This window comes from Carettochelys insculpta, chromosome 3 (genome assembly GCF_033958435.1).
Source record: "Carettochelys insculpta isolate YL-2023 chromosome 3, ASM3395843v1, whole genome shotgun sequence".
NCBI classification, from domain to species: Eukaryota; Metazoa; Chordata; order Testudines; family Carettochelyidae; genus Carettochelys; species Carettochelys insculpta.
The window spans coordinates 113,034,512-113,057,173 of NC_134139.1; the positions used below are offsets into that span (position 1 = coordinate 113,034,512).

Sequence of the window (22,662 nt, forward strand, 5' to 3'; positions counted from 1 at the left end):
CATTTTTATATGTGAGCAAACATTCCTCAAATTACAAATATGTATATTACAATCATGCTGGTTAACTACAGATTATGTTACCTAATGGCGATCCATTGTTTTTTAGTCACATTAACACACTAACTGCTACATGTATCTAGATTAACGCTAACCAAAATGATGTAGGAATTGGGTGTCTCGTACCAAAAAGGTATGCTAAAAAGATTACACAAATTATTTAGATTTATATGTTTTGCTACATACGCTGTATATTATATTTTTATTTTTCCAGGCTCCCCAAAACTGCCTCTTTGCAGTCGGCCTGCACCCTCGGTCATCTACTTTCAAACACTATTCCTGCAACCAACAGGAAATAGCTTTGCATTGCTAACAACAATACTGATTCAATAGTCATGTACTCACTTTACAAAAGGAGGAGATACTGCATGTTTTTGAAATGTCACATGAGAGATAGAAGCAGTAAGAAACACTCAGTCTTTTTAATTTGTTAGGGGCATCTATATGCATCTGCCTTCAAGTCTGTTTGAGTTATGTCCCTAAAAGAAATTACTTTTGTGAATCTAAAAAGCTAAACCACAAAGGTTTTGGATGGCTACATATGTATATTGAGCATTTTGATGAATTCTTTCTTCAGGCCAGATAGTTTGATAGGAAAGGTATTAAGAAGCAAGAACGTAAAATTTGTGGGTTTTCCAATAAAGCCAAAATGTCAAAACAGGCTAAGATTTTTGTTAAATGGCTGCCAGAAGGTCTCAGGGCTCAGAAACATCCCCCTGTGCTGTTCCAAAAATCATGAACAAAAGGCAAATTTTATTATTCTGATTTCCATTAAAATCTGTTGGTGAAAAAAAAAATATTGTTACAAGCTACAAGAAGAGCAAATGAGCTCTGAGAGAAGGATTAGCATAGAGAACTTTAGGTGGAGAGATACCAAAGGAAAAAAATGTATAATCTTTCTCCCACTTTTCAACATATTTATTTTCTCTTTTAAGAACATAACCATCTCTACAAGCCTATCTACATTGCCTACTGCATTCAGGGCACTACTACAATTCAAACATGTTAGGAACAATGTGAAAGATCTAGCTCAATGACAGCATATAGCTAAGGTTTTCAGAAGCTAACTGGGACCAGAGAATAGGTGAAGGAAGGGTCAAAGGCCTGCTCTGGTGTCAAGGCTGCAACAACTAGAACAGCCCAGGACCAGGGGAGAGAGAAACTATTATCCACTTAACTTAACAGATGGAAATCTTATTTGAGCTGCAGGAAGGAAGGCAATGTCTGTGAGAAAGGGTGGGAGGAGTACCTATTTGGAACACCAGGGTAGACACTATTGCTTCATGAGCTCTGTGCTTGGCAGATGGGAGCTGATCAGCTGCTTCCACTCCCTTCTCATTAATTTAAATACTGGCCTGGCATTTTACCATTTTTGGAAACTCCAACTCCTATTTTAACTGCTCCATCCTTCCTCTCTGTTAGGACACTGTGGTTTTCATTGATCATTGGCTTTGGGTTTTCCATTTGAGCCAAATTGTCAAAGACATGGTGATTTTTCATCTTCTTCACAACATCAAGAACAACAAAAGTAGATTACACAGAAATAAGACTTAAAAGTATTAATTTTGATGCTTTGTATGATTGTTTAGCTTACTGGAATTCATAGACTGTGTCCAGTGCAGATAAAAGACTAAAATGGCCAGATACCTGAAGTTACACAGATCTGGGATTTGATTGGTGGACCTTCAGAAAAGGGGAGTCTTTGCAGACCAAGGTCCCGCTTTTGGTACCCTCCGTCTCCCTTCTCAAAGCATGTGTGTGTGTCTGTGAGAGAGAGCGTGTGAGAGAGATGATTCATCAAGTGAAATGAATCATAGGGTAAGGGCATTATGGTTGGAGCCTACTAAGTCTATACTGGACCATAGCAATAGCTGGCATCAGTACAGGGGGTAGACAGCTCTGGAGAAAGGTGTGATATTGATACAGTTGCAACCTGCTACTGAAATCTAGTCCTGTGTCTGTACAAATTCATTTGTGTCTCTTGGTTAAATGAGGAAGATTTCTTCCCTTACTTTCTACCCCATCTCTCATGCTTCTTCATAGCACCAAGCCCAGCTAGTCAAGCTAGAATAAAGTGTACTTGACTAGCCCTAAAATTGTTAGGGTATCTCTACACTGCACTAAAAGAACTATGGCACATCATCTGCTGTCCAGGTCAGTGGATTCAGGGTACTGGGGCTTTGGCTGCTGGGCTATAACAGTATATTGTTTATTTGTGGTCTCAGACTGGGGCCTGAATTTGAGATTCCACAAAATGGAAGAGTCTCAGATTGGACTCTAGGTTCAGCAAAAAAGTTATGCTGCAATTTTATAGCTCTGTGACCCCAAGTCAGCTGATATGTGCACTGAGACTAGGTGCTCTGGGGTTTTTTTAAACAGCCGTGTAGGCATACCTTTAATGTCAGCAGATTTTCTGAGAATTACCCTTAAACACATACATTTTATATCAACCAATTTTTCTGCTGGATTTAATAAGAAAGCCTAGAAAATAGAAATGAATAAAACAAAACAAAAAGTCCTTCATGAGCTCATGGGAATAAGGGGACTTCGAAGAAGGTGGCGTCCTTTCGAAAAGGAGCCCCGTCTGGACGCGCCGCGCGGCGGCAAGACGCATCAATTTCGAAGCACCGCTGCCGCCCGCATGCTAATGAAGCGCTGAATATGCATGGCCATTTCGAAGTTTGGGGCACGTGTAGACACGGCCAAGGAATTCAGGGGTAGTTACAAGGTTATTGGCTGTAGGGAGCTGCAGTACTGCTATCGTTACTCCTGTGTTCCTGCTGCGCAGCTGGACAGCAGTGGCTACTGGCCAGAAGCCCAGCTCTGAAAGCACAGCAGTCTCCAGCAGCAGTGCATGTGTAAGGATGGCATGGTATAATGTGGTATTGCCACCCTTATTTCTGTGATGCTGCCTGCAGAGCAAAGCACCTGGACAGTAGCTGTTATTCTCCAGCCACCCAGCTCTGAAGGTGACATAAACGTAACAGTGGCAACGCCGTGACTCCTCTACCACTCTTTTTTGGGTCCGGACCCCCAGTTTGAGAAATACAAAAGACCATATTTTACAGACAGGGACCAGATTTCACAGTCCAGGATGCATTTTTTATGGATGTGAATTTTGTAGGGCTCTGACAAGGAGGTTTGATCTGACATTTTCAATGTACCACAATGAACTGTTGATCTGAAGTGGCAATACACAACTTTACCACTTGATGGCACCAAATATATTTTTCTAAAGACTTATTTTTAAAGAAAAAAAAAATCACATTTTCCCATGCTATTTAAGCTGCAATGTGAACTTCTGTGATTATAGTTTATTGTAACAGATATTAGCATATTAGACTTGCTCAAAATTCACCAACCCCTTTCTTCTTTACATCTCTATTGATCATCTTTTTTTTCTTATTCATGTGACTAGATTCAGCTGCAACCCAAAATGCATTAAAACTGGAGTATTCAGAGCTGCTATGCAAAACATCCATATTTACTGAAAGAAAAACTAAAAGAAGGCAAATGTTTTAAAAATCATCTTAGTAAGCAAAAAAATTACATACTGTATCTGTGGCTGTTTTATTTGATTGTCCTCTCAAATATTAAATGAAAATAAAATGTTCAGCAACAATATTCTTAGAATACTTAAGATACAGAACCCATTTATATGCTTCATATAGTATAGAAAATTAAAAGTATAATCCAGTGATCAAGCCCATAAAACTGACATTAGCCTGTAAGGTTTTTGCAATACTAACAAATGTTCATGTGAAACCTAGCAACTTTCACACTTATATACTACCTTTTTAAGTTGGAAGGGACCTTAGGAGGTCATCTAGTCCAGCCCCCTGCCTAAAAAGCAAGACCAACCCTAACTAAAATCATCCCAGCCAGGACTTTGTCAAGCCAGGACTTAAAAACCTCCAGGGATGGAGATTCCACCACCTCTCTAGATAACACATTCCAGTGCTCACCACTCTTCTGGTAAAACAGTTTTTCCTAGTATTCAACCTACCCCTCTCCCTCTGGAACTTTGCACCATTGCTCCTTGTTCTGCCATCTGTCACTACTGAGAACAGCCTCTCTCCATCGTCTTTAGAGCCCCCTTCAAGAAGGGGAAGGCTGCTGTTAAATTGCCCCTCAGTCTTCTCTTCTGCAAACTGAATAAGCACAAATCCCTCAGCCTCTCCCCATAGGTCATGTGGTCCAGCCCCCTAATCATTTTCATTGCCCTCCATGGAACCCACTGCAATGCATCCACCTCCTTTCTATACTGGGAGATGGGGGCGGGGGGGCACAACTGGATGCAGTACTCTAGGTGTGGCCTCACCAGTTCTGAATAGAGGTGAATAACAACTTCTCTAGATCTGCTTGAAATGATTCTCCTAATGCATCCCTATATGCTAGTACCCTTTCCTGGTTACAAGGGCACATTGGTTGACTCACATCCACTGTAACCCCCAGAACCTTTTCTGCTGCACTTCTACTTAGCCAGTTGGTCCCCAGCCTGTAACAATGCTTGCAATTCTTCAGTCCCAAGTGCAGGGCTCTGCATTTCTCCTTGTAGATTAGAACCTCATCAGATTTCTTTTGACCCGATCCTCTAACTTATTTACATCATTCTGGACCCTATCCCTACCCTCCTAACATATGTACAAGGCCAACAGATCCATATCATTGACACAAGGAACTGAACCTACAACCTTATGGGCCAAAGCCCTATGCTCTACCACATGAGCTAACAGCCATTAAGAATGCCACTGGACTAGGGTCACTGTTCTTCTCTTTGCATTTGGAAGCATCAGTATTTTAAGTCAGTCTTGAAAATATTAACCAAAAAACAAATGACAACCCTGCTTCTCCCTTACTCCCTGGGTTTTGGTCTGTTGCAGATGGAAATTAAGGTCTCAAAATGTCTTTTATGGCTAAGAGACTTAACTAAAGGCAGAGGATTATACTAGAGAGGTTCTCCTATCACCAAGGTACCCAAACAATTCTAATCTTTCAGATAACTGGGTTCAAAATTGAGAAAAAAAATCCCATTTCCAGACTCCTCTATTCAATCATATTGTACTTAATATGTAATCATAATGGGATATATGTATTCCATATACAACTACCAAAAAAACTTCAGCCCTAGGTGAACTAGGACAGGGTCAAAGATGTATGTCTTGAAGGTCCTGTATATCTAAGTTCTGCCCTGTGAATTGAGTTTTCTGCTTCTGCAGAACAGGAACAGGGAAGAAGTCGCTTATAGTAAAGATCAGAGGGAATCATCTACCATGTCTGCTTTGTCACTGCTCTAAGTCTCCAGATTTAGTGAGAGAGCTTTGAAGTGCAACATTGTCATGCAGTCCTGGTTCACTGTCACTGGTGGCTAACTGGACAGGGAAATATCTGAATCACTGCTTGACTAGCTTCTTGGTACAGAAGCTCTAAACCAACTGAAAGGCCCCGCATTGATGCCAGAAAGACAGCAAACTCAGACAGAGCCGAAAGTTCAGAGTGACCCTCGAGGAGAATCCGTGCAGCAGCCCTGGGGATGCCGATGTGACATCCAGATGGCAGCATCTGAGGGATACAATTTACAACACAGCCTTGTCGGTGTTTGGAAGAAGAGCTAGACACACCAATGACTGGTTTGAAGCTAACTCCGATGAGATGATTCCAGTCATCGAAAAGAAGCGTGCTGCACTCCTGGAGTACAGACGCTCACCAAGCCAGAGTACCCTGCAAGCACTCAGAGCAGTCAGAAAAACAGTACAGCAGACAGCCAGGTGCTGTGTCAACAACTACTGGCTCCAGCTATGCAGCAGCATCCAGACCAGTGCTGACTCTGGTAATCTTAGGGGAATGTACAAGGGCATCAAGAAGGCATTAGGACCCACCCAGAACAAGATGGCACCTCTGAAATCCAAATATGATAAAGTCATCACTGACAAAGCCAAACAGAGTGCTGGGTCAAGCACTACTCCAAGCTGCACTCACGTGAGAACATTGTGGTTGATACAGCCCTCGATGCCATCAAGCTCCTACCAGTAATGGACGAACTGGATCAGGAACCAACTGTGGACAAACTGAAGAAAGCCATCGACAGCATTGCGGTAGGAAAGGCCACAGGCCAGGATGGTACGCCACCAGAGGTAATCAAGTGTGCCACGGACACCCTCCTGGAACCCCTACATGAACTACTGTGCCTGTGCTGGAGACAGGGAGAGGTTCCACAGGATATGTGCGATGCTAACATCGTAACCTTGTATAAGAACAAAGGAGACAGAAGCGACTGCAACAATTACTGTAGAATCTCCCTCCTAAGCATCACTGGTAAACTGTTCGCTCGCGTCATCCTCGGCAGACTCCAGAAGATTGCTGAGAGGGTGTATCCCAAATCACAGTGCGGATTCCATGCAGAGAGATCTACCGTTGTCATGGTCTTCTCTCTGAGGCAGCTGCAGGAGAAATGCAGGGAGCAGAGGAAGCCACTCTATATTGCCTTCATTGACCTGACCAAGGCCTTCAACTTGGTCAGCAGGGATGGACTGTTCAAACTGCTCCACAAGATAGGCTGTCCACCACAGTTACTCAAGATGATCCAGTCTTTCCACGAAGACATGAGAGGAACCATCCAATATGACGGCACATCATCGGATGTTTTCAGCATCAGGAGCGGCATCAAACAAGGATGTGTCCTTGCTCCAACGTTGTTCGGGATCTTCTTCGCACTCCTCCTGAAGCATGCCTTTGGATCTTCAACAGAGGGCATCTTGCTGCACACAAGATCTGATGGGAAACTGTTTAATCTTGCAAGGCTGAAAGATAAATCTAAGGTGTGGGAAGTCCTCATCAGAGATATACTGTTCGCAGATGACGCTGCTGTAGTGTCACCACAGAAGACCAGCTTCAGAAACTGCTGGATCAGTTCTCCAAAGCATGCAAGGACTTCAGGCTTTCCATCAGCCCAAAGAAGGCAAACGTACTTGGTCAGGACGTTGCTGAACCTCCATCAATCAGCACTGACAACTATGTTAGAGGTCGTCCACGAGTTCATTTACCTCGGATCCACCATCACTCACACCCTGTCATTGGAGACTGAGCTAAATAGGAGTATCGGAAAAGCAGCCACAACTCTGTCCAGACTCAGCAAGAGAGTGTGGAATAACATCAAGTTGTACACCCACACCAAAATGCAAATCTACAGAGCCTGCATCCTCAGCACCCTCCTTTATGGCAGTGAGTCTTGGACCCTGTACGCCCGCCAGGAAAAGAGGCTGAACGTCTTCCACTTGCGCTGCCTCAGGTGTATCCTTGGAATATTGTGGAAGGACAGAGTGTCCAACACCACTGTCCTCGAGCAAGCTGGAATCCCAACCATGCACACCCTCCTCAGGCAGCGGCGGCTCCGCTAGTTTGGCCATGTCCACAGGATGAACGATGGAAGGATCCCAAAAGACATCCTGTATGGCGAGCTAGGCTCTGGCAAAAGACCTCCCGGACGCCCCCAGTTGCGCTACAAAGAGGGACCTCAGGGAGGTAGACATCGAGCCGGACAGTTGGGAGGAGCTGGCACACGATCGCAGCAGATGGAGGCAGGAATTACACAAGGGTCTTCAGAGGGGTGAGATGAGGATCAGACAGCTAGCAGAGGAGAAGCGAGCCCACAGAAAGCACAATAAGGACCTGCCAGACACCCATTACACATGCAACAGATGGAGCAAGGACTGTCATTCTCGTGTGGGCCTTCACAGTCACAGTCGACGCTGCAAATGATGATTCCAAATGGAACTACGAAGGGCGCAATCCATAGTCTATGTAGACTGAAGGATGCCTACTACTACTACTGCTTGACTAGACACTGAAGGTGTACTACTCCTTTGATAAAGGAACAGACTGGAGGCTAGTCAGGAGGCTATCTGTATTTTGTTCTGCCTGTGTTGTCTTCTATGGTTCCTTAAGACTATGATCTAAAGATCATTTCTCATCATGAAGCATTTTTTATTTTATTCAATGAGCATATTGTTGTAGCTATGTTGATCCTCAGATATGAGAGACTGGGCAGGTAAGGTAATGGGCCAACTTCTTTTGGTGACGGAGACAAGCTTTAAAGCTATGTAAAGCTCTTCTTTAGTTCCATTGACTGGGATCAATGGTGGTGCCAGGCTTGGACAGAGGAGCTGACAGCTTGGACCAGTTAGCTGCTAAAAGGCATTGACAGCTGTATCTTCTGGTCAGGAAGCCACAAAACCTGAAGTTTCCAGTGTAAGAGAAAGTAGCTTCTTCCCAAAAGAACTTAATAGTGGAGTCTGGAAAAATCATGGTTTTAATAAAGACACTTGATTTATGGCTTATTACAATTATCCCTCCACCTCTTTTTCCTGTGACTACATTTGTGTTAACAGGACACTTCACCTTCACCATAACTACTATAAGCTAACTACTAACAGGTCACTTCACCTTCACCCTAACTACTAGGTGCTAACTATTTACTATCCAGTCAATCTTATATTTATCTATGACATTCTGGCCGTGTCTACACCAGCCAAAACCTTCGAAATGGCCATGCAAATGGCCATTTCTAACTTTACTAATGAAGCGCTGAAATACGTATTCAGCGCCTCATTAGCATGCGGGCTGCTGCGGCACTTAGAAATTGACGCCGTGCAGCTCGTCCAGATGGGGCTCCTTTTTGAAAGGATCCCGCCTACTTCGAAGTATCCTTATCCTATCAGCAGATAGGAATAAGGGGACTTCAAAGTAGCCGGGGTCCTTTCAAAAAGGAGCCCCGTCTGGACGAGCTGCATCAATTTCGCAGTGCCGCAGCTGCCAGCGTGCTAATGAAGCGCTGAATATGCATTTCAGCGCTTCATTAAGTAAACTTCAAAATGGCCATTTGCACGGCCATTTCAAAGCTTGGGGCTAGTGTAGACGGCCTCAGAGTATTAAGAGGCAGAAAAGGACTACATAAACTCAAATGTTGACATTTGATTCCTGAAATTCAATTACCATCTGCAAAATTGATCTGGTTATTAATTCTTTCTCGGTCTGTTTTCAGAATATTTAAACTGGCTTCCTTTCGCTTGAGTTCCAAATGGAGACCATCAGCTTGAGACTGTAATTCCTGTAAAATAAATAGTTTTGTGGTGAAAATATATTTAATTATTACTAAATATTTCCACAAGCGCCAAATACTCATCTATTCTCTCCTGTTGCATTTCAATTCAAGCCAATAAAAATTTAAACAGAAACTAAACACAGACAAATGCATTCAGACACAAATCACACATTTACAGTGTCAGCATCCCACACCATCTACTTCAAAACAAAAAGCAGTCAAGTAGCACTTTAAAGACTAGCAAAATAGTTCATTAGGTGAGTTTTCGTGGGACAGACCCACTTCTTCAGACCATAGCCAGACCAGAACAGACTCAATATTTAAGGCACAGAGAACCAAAAACAGTAAGCAAGGAGGACAAATCAGAAAAAAATGATCAAGGTGAGCAAATCAGAGAGTGGTGGGGTGCGGGGGAAGGTCAAGAATTAGATTGAGCCAAGCATGCAGACGAGCCCCTATAGGGGCTATATGATCCAAGCATGCAGGCGTGCCTGTATAGCCCCTATAGGGGCTCGTCTGCATGCTTGGCTCAATCTAATTCTTGACCTTCCCCCCCACCCCTCCACTCTCTGATTTGCTCACCTTGATTATCTTTTTCTGATGTGTCCTCCTTGCTTACTGTTTTTGGTTCTCTGTGCCTTAAATATTGAGGGGCTATAGGTGCTCATCTGCATGCTTGGCTCAATCTAATTCTTGACCTTCCCCCCCACCCCTCCACTCTCTGATTTGCTCACCTTGATCATTTTTTTCTGATTTGTCCTCCTTGCTTACTGTTTTTGGTTCTCTGTGCCTTAAATATTGAGTCTGTTCTGGTCTGGCTATGGTCTGAAGAAGTGGGTCTGTCCCACGAAAGCTCACCTAATGAACTATTTTGCTAGTCTTTAAAGTGCTACTTGACTGCTTTTTGTTTTGATAGTGTATAGACTAGCACGGCTTCCTCTTTGGTACCCATCTACTTCAAATGTGTATTAGACTCATACTGAATGCAATTAAGTTCAGACATGATAAAATTTTGATTTGTGAATGTAAAATGGCGTCTCATTTGCCATAGTACTGTAATAATGTTTCAACTTAAGCAGTTTAAATTTAAACTAATGCACAACAAAGGATGTAGTATAGCTAAGATAAACTTTATGATCCACAGTTCTGCAAAAATCTTTGTAAAGTTGTAAATGTTTAGTCATCAGAAGATTTTGCCCCTTTTAAAATGTGGTTTTAGGCTACTATTAAAAAAGAGCCTAAAATCAGGAACTCAGCTAGATGGTCAGGTTTTCAAAAATGCCTGCTGCCCATATCAGTTCCCACTGCAGATCCATGGAGGCAATTTTCCACTTCAATATATTTCTGAACTGAACTCTGCAGCTTGTGTCTACTAGTGATTTTATTTTCTGGTTCATAAGCAAAAGAACTCAAAATCCTTTTACAGTCAAATGGCTGTATTTTTCCTTTTGATTAGACACAGAATTGTCTCATAAAATTTCCTTCATTTGATTTATAACAACTTATATCTGATGTGCTGTTCTTTTATTAGTTATTAACTTTAATTAACACCTCCACAAACTTATTAACAGCATGGTAACAAACCAGCACACCATACAAACTAACTGAAATACGATGTAAACCAACAACACACAATAAATTAAATGTGAAGTCTTTCAACCCTCTTGAGCATTGCCTTTTTCTGTCATGGTGGGCTATCAAAAAATATTTATGCATGACTATGACACTCTTAGCAAGGCTGTGAAACCCTAGGAGACTAAATAGCTTTTTCCTGACATAGCAAAAGTGAAAAATACTTTTTCCATTTTTATTTACATAGAAAACATACTGAAGTTTTTGAAAAATGATCTATTTTTCTCACTATATTCCTTCACGTGGATTAGTTCATGGATTTATGGTGGGCTGCACAGCCCCACTCTGCACCAAAACCTTCTACTATTTCACAATAGCTGTGTCAGTACAGCTCCCCACGTGGGCACTCTATTCCAGAACAGAAATCCCCTGTGGAGTAATTAGTCCATAATAAAGTCACATTTTCTCCTGAGAAGTGTGTACACACAAAGAAATTACACTTACAGAACTACAGCAGAATAAGTATTCTGGTATAGCTATGCCGGTCAATTTCCCGATATACACAAGCTTCTGGTCACTAACTTATGCTTTATTCTCTTTGTAAGATCAGGGCCCTACATATGTAGAAATAGCCAGTTTAGGAAATACACTTTTTAACAGGACGTTGTCAACTTTAAAAGATGGAACAATGAAAATTCTTCTGTTATTACTGTTGCAAGTAACACTTACATTTACTATAATTAAAAGATTTGTGAAAACACAGTATTTTTTCTGTTTATGTATTTGACAACATTTTTGTAGTCTGTCTCCTGCAAATCCTGCAAATCTTTATATACATGCTTAATTTTAAGATCATGAGAATTCCAAGGGCTTGTCTACACTAGCTCCCTACTTCGAATGGAGTGTGATAAGTAGAGTGTTGGGACTTTATTAATGAAGTGCTGCGGTGCATATGCAGCACTTCATTATGCAAATTCCTCCTCATGGCAACTTCAAAGTGTTAAATGTTAAAATTTTGAGGAGTAAAGGGACTTCGAAGACCCCGGGCACTTCGAAGTACCGGCAGGTGAGCCATGGCTACATGCAAGCCGGCACTTCAAAGTTAACACTTCGAAGCTGCCGGGGGCAGGGGAGGGGCGGGGGGTTTGTTTAGTGAAGTCCTACATGTGTACTGCAGCACTTCATTGATAAACTCCCAACACCCTACTTCCCATGCTCCCTTCGAAGTAGGGAGCTAGTGTAGACAAGTCCCAACTGAGTCATGTATGTGTGCAGTAAAGTATGTGTACACAGAATGAGAGTCTTAATTATTCAATTTTCCATTTTTGTTGAGTCTGTCATTGATAACAAGAGTAAGGATTTTTTTTAAATGATGGTAAAAATTTAACACTAGACAGGAGGACTTAGATGAAACTATTTTAATTCATTTTTTGAAATTATGTTTCAAATTGACAAAATATTTCACTTTATTTACAATCAATCAACAGAGCCAAAGTGCAAAAGAACTACTGTATTTGATAAAAACAGAATAGACCATAACTATTCACACGGAAATAAAGTTGTATAACTAGGAAAATTTACCTTTAGGTTTTGAATCAAGTGTTCAGTTTCAGAAGTAATGCGGGGTTGGAGATCTGTGGCTTTTTTAGTCTGTTCACGCGTGATGATAGAAAATTAAGGTAAAAATAATTTTGAATTAATTACATAAATTGCAGAAAAATCTTTTCTGTAATGAAAATGATAACACTAAACAATTAAAATGGTTTTACTCAGCTTGTGTGACCTTAATGTATTTCCAAGATTTTTTTTTCTTGGGTATCTTTACAACATACAAGGTATACTGAAGGATATAGAAAATTGGCTTCCAGTTCAAGGAAGTATATTTGTTGCTGGAGGTTCTTGATGTATTCAGATTCTATACTTGAAGTTACATTCTCCATTACTAGAAAAGATTAATTCAATACTATATGTACATTTTAACTTTCAAAACAACAAACTATTATTGTCTCATTATTTATTTTCCTTATGCTAAAATATTTTTATTTAACCTATTTCTTCTGCTCATCCTAATATATTTTCACCCTTACTGATAACAGTAGTGTGCAGCACACCATAACACACATTTTCCAAAAGAATTGCTATGTAGCAACAACAATGCTAAGAATAAGATGACTTCCAATTCAGATATCAGGGAATACCTTGTACAGGTTGAACTTCTCTTGTCCAACATCCTTAGCATGTGACTGGTGCTGAACAACAGAAATTGCCAAACCACAGGGTGTTGATACTGTCTAGCAGTATTACTGACATTTCCATGGTTTACTGGGCTCTCAGAAACACTTAGGGGCAAATTAAAGCTAAGTAACAGCACAGAACACTGAGCCAGGACTGGGGGCTGTAAATAAACTTTATGGGAGTCACAGAAAACTTGACCATGCCCATAACAAATGGACATCTTGCCTAACTAAAATCATTCCAGATCGCAGATGTTGCCGGGTGAGAGAGCGCTGGAGTAGGGATGTTCGCCCTGTATAAGGAAAACATCTGAGGACCAACCCCTGTTTTTTTTCTGAAGAATTTATGATTATTTTGTAAAATTTATAAACAACGCAGACAGAAATTCTGCTTCTCCACAATTAGCAAAGCTAGGGTATAAAGATTCAAACATCCCCTAATGTAGTCAATATTTAACACACACAAAAGCATGTCATTTACAAAGAGGTGCCATCCATCCTGTTCAAATCTGCTACTAGGTAAGTTCTTTTCCCAACGAACTGACCTTTTCAGCAGTCTTCTGCCCTGGAATCTTGGAACAGAAAGGACACTCAAAAGGTTCTTTAGTCCAGCCCCCTACACTCAAAGCACCACCCAAGAGGTGCTCTTAAAATCCCCCTATGCATATGTGACTGGTGAGGGGAGTTCTGGGGGCCATGTGTCCAGCCACCCAGACTGGGAATGGCTGAGACAAGCCACTTCTGCCCTGACCGTGCTTCACTCCAACCCCAACTTTTTGCCCAACCAATGCACCCTGGAGTAATAGCACGGTCGGGGAGCCAGTGCTGCCAGTAGGGGTCCTCCATTGGCTGCTGGCAGGCCCCTCCGATCCAGGTTGCTGGGGGTTCACAAGACCCCTTGTGCCCACTATATGTTGCCCCTGCACTAATGACAGTAACTCCAAAACCTTCCTTGACAGTTTAACAACACTAATCATTTGGATTGTTTTCCTAATGTCCAACCTAAGCCTCCCTTTCTATAAGACTACTGCTTCTTGTTCTATCCTTAGAGGCTGAACATTTTTTCTCCTTCCTCCTTGTAACTTTTGTATGCAAAACTATTATATTGTCTTCTCCCCACCCTCCCAGTCTTCTCTTCCCCAGTTTAAACAAACCCGTTATTATTATTTATTTTTTTTCCAATCTTTCCTTTCATGTCATGTTTTCTAGACTTTTAGTCATTTTTGTTGCTCTCCTCTGGACTTTCTGCAATTTGCCCACGCCTTTCCTGAAATGTGACATGCAGAATTGGACGCAGTATTCCTAAGGCCTTATCAGAACAGAGTGAAGCAGAAGATTTACAGGCTGAACCTCTCGAACCAGGAACTCTCCCCTCCAGCAATATCTGTAATTTGTCATGATTTTAGTTAGCCAGATGACCACTTATCATGGGGGTAGCCAAGTTTCCCATGGTCCTATAAAGTTTCCAGTCACTAGTCCCGGATCTCAGTGTTCTGTGCTGTTATTTAGATGTAATATACCCCTAAATGTCTTCTAAGAGCTCAGTAAGCAGTAGAAGTGTTGGTAATGTCCTAGAAAATATAGCCCTCCTGTTGTCCGGCACTGGTAAGGTCCTGAAGGTGCTGGACAAGAGAGCTTCAACCTGTACATCTTTTGTCTTGCTTTTGATACTCCTGAGACATAAAGATGACTTTCCACACTACTCACTCCTAGGCAGCCATTGTTATGTGTGTGCAAATGATTGATCCTTCCTAAGTTGAGCACTTTGTATTTGTTCTTATTGAATTTCATCCTATTTCCTTCAGAACACTTCTCCACCTTGTCCAGATCATTTTTAATTTTAATCCTGTCCTCCAGAACACTTGCAACTCATTTCAGTCCTTTCATTATTTCTTGTTTCATGCTGGGAAAACAAATTGCACAACAACCCATCACATACACCACCAAAAATTCCTTGCCCCTCACCTTAAAGGCACTACAGGTTGAATTTCACTAATCCAGCACTCTCTCACCTGGCAACATCTGTAATTCAGCATGATTTTCGTTAGCTGGACCACTACTTCTCAGAGGTGTGGCCAAGTTTCCCATGGTCCCATAAAATTTATTTACAGCCACGGTTCTTGGCTCTCAGTCTTCTGTGATGTTATTTAACTCTAAATGTCCTATAAAGCCCAGTAAGCAGTGGAAGTATTGGTAATGTTGCTAGACAATGTTTCTCTCTCATGGTCCGGCAAATACTCTCATTAGGCATAGGTCAGGTCCTGAGAGTGGTGGATGAGAGAGGTTCAACCTGTACATTAATTTTAACCCACATCCATAACTTTGCTCTATTTATCCAACACCCAAATCAATCTGTTTGTTCCTTCCAATCCCTTCACACATCCTTAGGACTGCCAATAGAACAGCCAGACCCCTGGGCTGGGGGAAGATGGGACTCAGCTCCACCCTCCCAGAAGCGGCAAGGCCTTGAACAGAACAGGCACGGGCTATCCTCCCGCACGTAGTCCTTCTGTAGTGATTTAAAGGGCCCAGGATTTCAGCCACTGCTGCCATAGTAGCAGCGGTAGCTGGGAGATCAGAGCCCTTTCAATCACAGGACCCTATGGCAGCCGCCCTTTCTGCTCTCTCCCACTCAGCAGGCCTGTACATGCTTTTTCAGTAAAGAAGCTTTTGGAGTAATATTCTGCTTATCCTATTCGTATGAGCTAATTGACTATGCATAAAATTGCATCTTTAGAAATCTGGCTTCAAGAGATCAGGAGATATTGCATTAAGAAGTGTTTCTAAGAGTCAGTTTAAGAATATATTTGATAACAGCGTGTGTGAGCCGATGCCCAGGTGCCAGCTAAAGGTCCGGTGGGGCAAAGGGTGTGATGCTGCACCGGTAGCTACGCTAAGCAGCCAGGGCAGGCTGGGTTCTTTGGTTTGCGTTTCGTTCAGGTTCTGCAGCAAGAGAAAAATACACTTATTAGAGGCTTTAACAATTACTTCTTTATTTATACAAAGATAGAAACAATTTAACTCACTGGTAATTAAAAGGTACACAGAAATATGAATTTGTTATAACTTTAGTAGCAGTTAATAGGAAAACCGCTGGCAGCAATTTTACAACAGAAGCGGCTGCCGCGAGTAAAAGCGGTTTTAAACTGACCGCCCAACTTTATGAATGAAACCAAGATGGCCACTGAGTTTGAGTGACAGGATAATGATTTTCTACAGTTCTATGTAAAAGGTAATGGCCGATTGCAGTTTTCTAATAGAGCTAAATGGTAAGCCCGTTTTAAAGATAAGATAAGGGCGTCCTGCCGTTTGATTGACAGGCTAATGGTTTTTAGCAGTATATAGCCAAAAACAGTTAGTACCCGCGGTTTTTAAAGGGGAAACAACACAATTTAACTTAAGACAAGTTTTAGACAAACTAGCTAGCTTAAACTAATACAATTAATGTGTACACAAGAAAGGCACGTTGCAGGTGTGATTTTCACCCCTGCCTCTTAGACCTGGTGGAACCAGTCTTTTCCCTCAATTCCTATAGGAAAGAAGTGTAATACAGGTGTAATTCTTACTCCTGCCTCATAGATCTGGTGTGACCAGAATCTTCCTCTCAATCCCTCGGGAAGAAGTAGATACGAACCAGGCGTCCCCAGTCTCGGGAGTCAATACTGGACCTGGCCAGCAGGTGTAGGTGATTGGAGCTCAAAGGGGGTGGGCGGCCAAACCCCTCTTTATATCCCTTTGGTCACGTAGGCTTCTTCCTGGTCTCAAGTGGCCAATCAGGGAGGAATGTGTTTGAACCCCAGGTTTCCCAGGGAAGGTGCAAGGCTCAATTCGCACCTGTGAATTGTGGACAATTGGGCACCTTTGGAGGTGATGGGCAGAGGTTCCCCCCTTTTCCTGGGGGCAGTGATCAGGCGTGTCACGATATCAGCCAGAAGGGCAGCCATTAGCTAGCCCATTCACTGTCTGGTTTCTGTGTATGGTAGAGAGTCTGGGTGAGACAGCACACCTGCGTTCCCAGGGCATCAAAGGCTGCCTGTCTCCCTCTCTGTCTCTCTCTCTGTCTCTCTCTCTCTCTCCCAGTGGGGGGGTGGGGGGCGGGGAGAAGAAGGAGAAAAGGCCAAATGGGGGGTTCATGTCTGGCTACACAGTGGTGGTCTCCTTCTAGGATAGTCTTTGTGCAAATTAAAATTGTGTACTGTTCTTTCTTTGCTTTAATCTTGCGCTATGATAACAGGTGCTACTACGATGGGTGCTGAAAGCACTGCTACACCCTTTGGCTTGAAATGATTTTCATTACATACAGGGTTTACATGCTGGTTCAGTGCCTCTCAACAATCACACTATACAAATAGTTCCGGTACCCTGGACAGCAATATACATTACATATATAAACATGATATCCTACATAAGATTTTTAATTTCTAAAACTGTGGCCGTGTCTACACTAGCCCCAAACTTCGAAATGGCCATGCAAATGGCCATTTTGAAGTTTACTAATGAAACGCTGAAATACATATTCAGCGCTTTATTAGCATGTGGGCAGCCGCAGCACTTCGAAATTAACACACCTCGCTGCCGTGCGGCTCGTCCCAACAGGCCTCCTTTTCGAAAGGACCCCGCCTAATTCGAAGTCCCCTTATTCCCATGAGCAGATGAGAATAAGGGGACTTCGAAGTAGGCGGGGTCCTTTCAAAAAGGAGCCCCGTTGGGACGAGCCGCACGGCAGCGAGGTGGGTTAGTTTCGAAGTGCTGCGGCTGCCCACATGCTAATAAAGCGCTGAATATGTATTTCAGCGTTTCATTAGTAAACTTCAAAATGGCCATTTGCATGGCCATTTCGAAGTTTGGGGCTAGCGTAGACACGGCCTGTAAGTGTTGAGTCCTTATAATGCAAGACCATACTCACGAAAATATTTAAACCTGGAAAGACTATTTTGTGACAAAACACAATAATGTTTTCTTTTGCACTTTATACACCTTTTACCCTTCTGTTACAGCTAAAGATGGCACTGATAGATTACACAAATGTTAAAATCATTTATAAATTCTATAATTGCTAAACTGTTCATGAAATTGCCCAATTTTATGAATCAATTCAGTATAAATAAACAAAAGTTAAAACGTACAGCTTTTAGAAGCAAATTAAGCAGTGCTGTGGTGTTATGTATTTGCAATAGTTATTAAGGATTTTGAGGGAAAAGCAACAGTAGATTTATTTGAAAATACAAAACAATTGAAGGCCTTATTGGAAAGCTGTGCTGAATTAATGCTTGTTTATTTTGGCAAAGAGTTGTCACCTGGGCAATTTATTACAAGCTCAGGCTGGTGCCTCACCTCATAAAAAAACAGGTGAAATTAAGATGTTTAATAAACAGAAATAAAGACGCTGTTTAACAGAAAGTGTAAGATTCCCTTCCCTAGCTTTTCTGGTTGAAAAAATAATTAACAAAAACAAAACAACTAACCCCGCCAAATATGAAGTAAGACTATTATAATAAAGCTCTTTGTAATGGTTATGGGGAGGGAGACAGTTCACTATGACCAACTCCCTCCTGGCATTCCTACAAGTGTTACTACTCTGCCCAGAAACCCTCCGGGCGTGCGGTGCAGGAGGATCCCACCTTGAATCCCGCTTATACCCTAGAGTTCCACATAGCCAATCACCACTGGCAAGATACTTTTCAAATCAGCAGCTTCCTCTACCCCTCAGTCTTTGGTTGGTGCAGTGCCAGCACCAAGCCTGCAGAGGCACCATTGCACATTTAGGTGGGAAGACAACCTGTGCATGCTGTGATGAGGGAGGGGCAGACTGAGAGCATGGGGAGCAAAGTGAGGACAGTGACTTCAGTAGTATTAATCAGCATGCTCAGTACAAACCAAGCAACACATCAGAAGGAGAGCAACTCTGTCGCCCCTACGATACACATCACCTTTTTCCAGGGGGTCATCTAGCACTTGAAAACACTAGGTTTTTTTTGGCAGATACAGTGCTCCTGTCAGCTAATTTGTAAGGTATCTAATCTAATTCCTATATAAAAGAAAAATAAATATATATTAGTTCAATTCATCTCTAATAGCAACATATTCTGACATTTTGTGGCAAGTCACTTAAGAGACACTGTTTAGGCTTAAAATTTTAATGTATATTCTTAATTTGTTATTAACTCTGGAGAGAGACTCTCACAGTCATAACTTCTGGATGTACCTCAGCTCTGTGGGAAGTGTGGGGTCTCACAGGTTACAATGGGGAACAGATACATCTGGATTCTATATAAGATTGTCAAAATGTTCATCCTGGGTCAGACTAATGGTTTATCTAGCCCAGTATCATGTCTTCCCACACTGCCCAATGCCAGGTGCTCAGAAGGAATGAACAGGACAGGTAATCACCAAGTGATCCATCTCATTGCCCATTCCCAGCTTCTGCCAAGAGAATAGGCACTTCATCGCTGCCCATCCTGGCATGTAACATGGACCCATTCTTCTTGAAAATATTTTGTTCTTATTGGAACCCGGTTATAGTTTGGGCCTCTCCACCATCCCTGGACAATAAGTTCCACAGGCTGGCCACCAAGAAATAATTTGTTTTAAACCTGCTGCCTATAAATCTCATTGGCCATGTCTACACTAGCCCCAAACTTCAAAATGGCCATGCAAATGGCCATGTCGAAGTTTACTAATGAAGCACTGAAATACATATTCAACGCCTCATTAGCATGCAGGCAGCCACGGCACTTTGAAATTGACGCAGCTCGCCGCTGCACAGCTTGTCCCGACGGGGCTTCTTTTGGAAAGGACCCCGCCTACTCTGAAGTCTCCTTATTCTCATCTGCTCATGGGAATAAGGGGACTTCGAAGTAGTCAGGGTCCTTTCGAAAAGCAGCCCCGTCAGGACGAGCCCCGCGGCAGCGAGCTGCGTCAATTTTGAAGTGCCACGGCCACCCGCATGCTAATGAGGCGCAGAATATGTATTTCAGCGCTTCATTAGTAAACTTCGAAATGGCCACTTACATGGCCATTTCGAAGTTTGGGGCTAGTGTAGACACAGCCATTGGGTGACATATTTGGGTTGTTACTGAAGGAGCAAATAACATTTTCTTATTCAATTTTTTCATATCATTCATGATTTTAGACCTCTAACAGTTTCCTACCCTTTAGATTTTTCTTTTCCAAGCTGAAAAGTCCCAGTCTTTTTACTCTACCCTCATATGGAAGCTGTTCCTTACCCCTTTTTATTTCTGTTGCCCTTCTTTGTACCTTTTCCAAATCCAGTCTACCTTTTTATAGATGGGGAGACCAGATCTGCATGCACTGTTCAGACAGAGGCAATATGTTTTCTGTATTATTGTCTACTTCTCTCCTAATGATTCCCTGTATTCTGTTAGTTTTTAGCAGTTTCATATTGAGCAGATGTTTCAAGGAACTAGACATAATGATTCCATGATCTCTTTCTTGAGTACAGGAAACTCTTTCATATATGACATTCTATCATCTGGAAGTCTCAAATAACTGGCATTTTAACCATAAGTAAATCTTACAGTAAACTCTTTCATACCTGGCAACCCCGGGACCAGGAGTTTGCCGTATGTTCAAATATGCTGGTTAATGGAGAGCAGCTGAGGGAGGCACAGGCAGCTGGGGAGAGACAAAGGTGAGGGATCTCCTTCAGGGAGGTGGAGACCCCACCAGTCCCACGGCTGGGAGCTGGTCAGGGTCAGAGGAACTCTGGAAGCTACATCCCTGGAGCAGGGTGCCGGCCAAGGCACAGAGTGCTGCCAGCATCCCCAGGGCAGGCAGCCCTAGCAGCCCCAGAGCACGGAGTGCCACCAGCAGCCCCAGGGCCAGGGATCCAGCCAGAGCCAGGGGAACACCAGTAGCTCCAGCAGCCCCAGGGAGCTGGCCTAGGCTGTGGGACCTCCAGAAGCCCCAGACCCAGGGGGAACTCTGTCAGGAGTGCGGAGGACTGCTGGCAGCCCCAGGACTAGGGACCAGCCAGTGCTAGGGGAACAAGGGAAGCTCCAGCAGCCCTAGGGAACTGGCTTGGGTTTGGGGAACTTGAGGGGGAACCCCAGCAGCCCCTGGGACCAGCACCAGGACCAGGCAGGAGCACAGAGCCCTGCCAGCAGCTTCAGCCCTGGGACCCCATGGGACTAGGGGAACCCCAGCAGCCTCAGGGCTGGGAACCGGCCTGGGTATAGAGCTCTGCCAGCAGGTGCTGAGGGAAACCCGGCAGCCTAGGGTTGGAAGCTCCGCTGGAAGATTGCGGGAAGCAGGACTGCACTGAGCAGGTCAGCCCCCAAGGGGCAGGGTGTTACTCACACACTCAATTTTGCTTGCAGAAGGGAAAGTGGCATGTCTGTGCTGGTTATTTGAAAGTTTTGGTTGAATGAATAGCGTTCACTGTAATTATGTTTTCCACAAGCACAGTATAGTTAAAGTAAATACAAATAAATACGGCAAATACAGTATAAGTTTACAGTGTACAATACTACTGTTGTTAACTAAAGCACTCCACATATATTTTTGTTTGCTTCCTAATGTCTAATATTGTTTTTCTTTTGTTTTATGTATTGCTAGTTATACCTCTCTATTATCCAGGATATTTGAATGCCCTGCAAACTCCAGGTCCCCAAAGTTGCCGGATACAACAGAGTGTACTGTGGTAACAGCTAATTTAGATCCTATCATTTTATACATATAGGTAAGATTCTATTTTCCCATGTGCATTATTTTGCATTATCAACGTTACATTTCATCTGCCATTATGCTGCCTAGTTACCCAGCTTTGTGAGACCTTTTGTAATACTTTTCAGTCAGCTCTGGACCTAACCATTTGCAGTCATTTTTATTATCTGCAAATTTTGCCACCCCTTTTATACACAGCCTTTGTTTCCCGTCTTTTAAGTGGAGTAATTGGCATTGGTTTCATGGTCATCTAAGGATCCTTCAATTACTTGACTAGCCACAACATTATCTTACCCACCCTGCCTCCTCTATGAACTAACTCCCTCTCCCCGAAGTCAAGGCTGGGAACCGCACAAGCTCAGGCGCAGTTAAAGCACACGCGGTAGCCCCAGACACAGCTCTTACGCACACCTGGCGTACGACCCCAGGTGCATAGGTCAGCTCAGGCCAGGCAGCTACTGAGCGCCCTGACAGCCCCGCCAGGCGGACCCCGCGGCGTTTTCCCCTCAGGCCCGGCTGCACTGCCTGCCCCCATCCACTCCCTGCCGCGGCAGCAGTCCGAGGCACGCGGCTTGAGCTCCCCTCCCCACCCGCCGCCAGCGTTGCCCTCCATGCGGAAGCACCCACCTAACCGCTCCGCTGGGCCCGCCCGCGCGGCCGCCCGGAGAGGCGGGTCACGCGCTCCGCTGCGCGCTCGCGCCACTCTCCTTCCTGGGCTTGTGCGGGTGGGGCAGCGGGCGCGACTGGACAAATAGGGGACGCGGCCGCTGTGTCGTTGGTTGCTAGGGGAACCAGACCGGCCGCCGGCGAGGCCACGCCCCCCGCGTGGGGCGGGGAAGAAGGCTGCTGGAGGCGCAGCGTGTGCAAGGCGTGAAAGGCGCTGCCGGCGGAGCGCGCGGGTTGGGGGCTGAGTGCGCTGGGCCGGGCCGAGCCGAGCCGGGCATGTAGTTTGGTTGGTTTAGCATGATTTGTTCTTAACCAATCCATGCTGGCCCCATATCTGCGGGTGCTTAC

At 43.6% G+C, this 22,662-nt stretch overlaps 1 protein-coding gene across 3 annotated transcripts in view; it reads right to left on the reverse strand.

Moving 5' to 3' along the window:
* Positions 1-22,334, reverse strand: part of LOC142011336 (uncharacterized) — a 44,348-nt gene extending 22,014 nt beyond the window's left edge. For 2 of the 3 annotated variants that reach the window (XM_074990625.1, XM_074990624.1), the window contains exons 1-4: positions 22,276-22,334; positions 12,581-12,671; positions 12,311-12,389; positions 9,049-9,163 (exon numbers count right to left, since the gene is read on the reverse strand). In XM_074990625.1, coding sequence (XP_074846726.1) covers positions 9,049-9,163; positions 12,311-12,389; positions 12,581-12,669 — 283 coding nt within the window. In that variant the 5' untranslated portion in view covers positions 12,670-12,671; positions 22,276-22,334. Of the gene's footprint in view, positions 1-9,048; positions 9,164-12,310; positions 12,390-12,580; positions 12,672-18,893; positions 18,940-22,275 lie in introns of those variants that run through there. The other variant, XM_074990626.1, reaches the window with a different exon arrangement.
* Between the last annotated feature and the right edge of the window lie 328 nt (positions 22,335-22,662).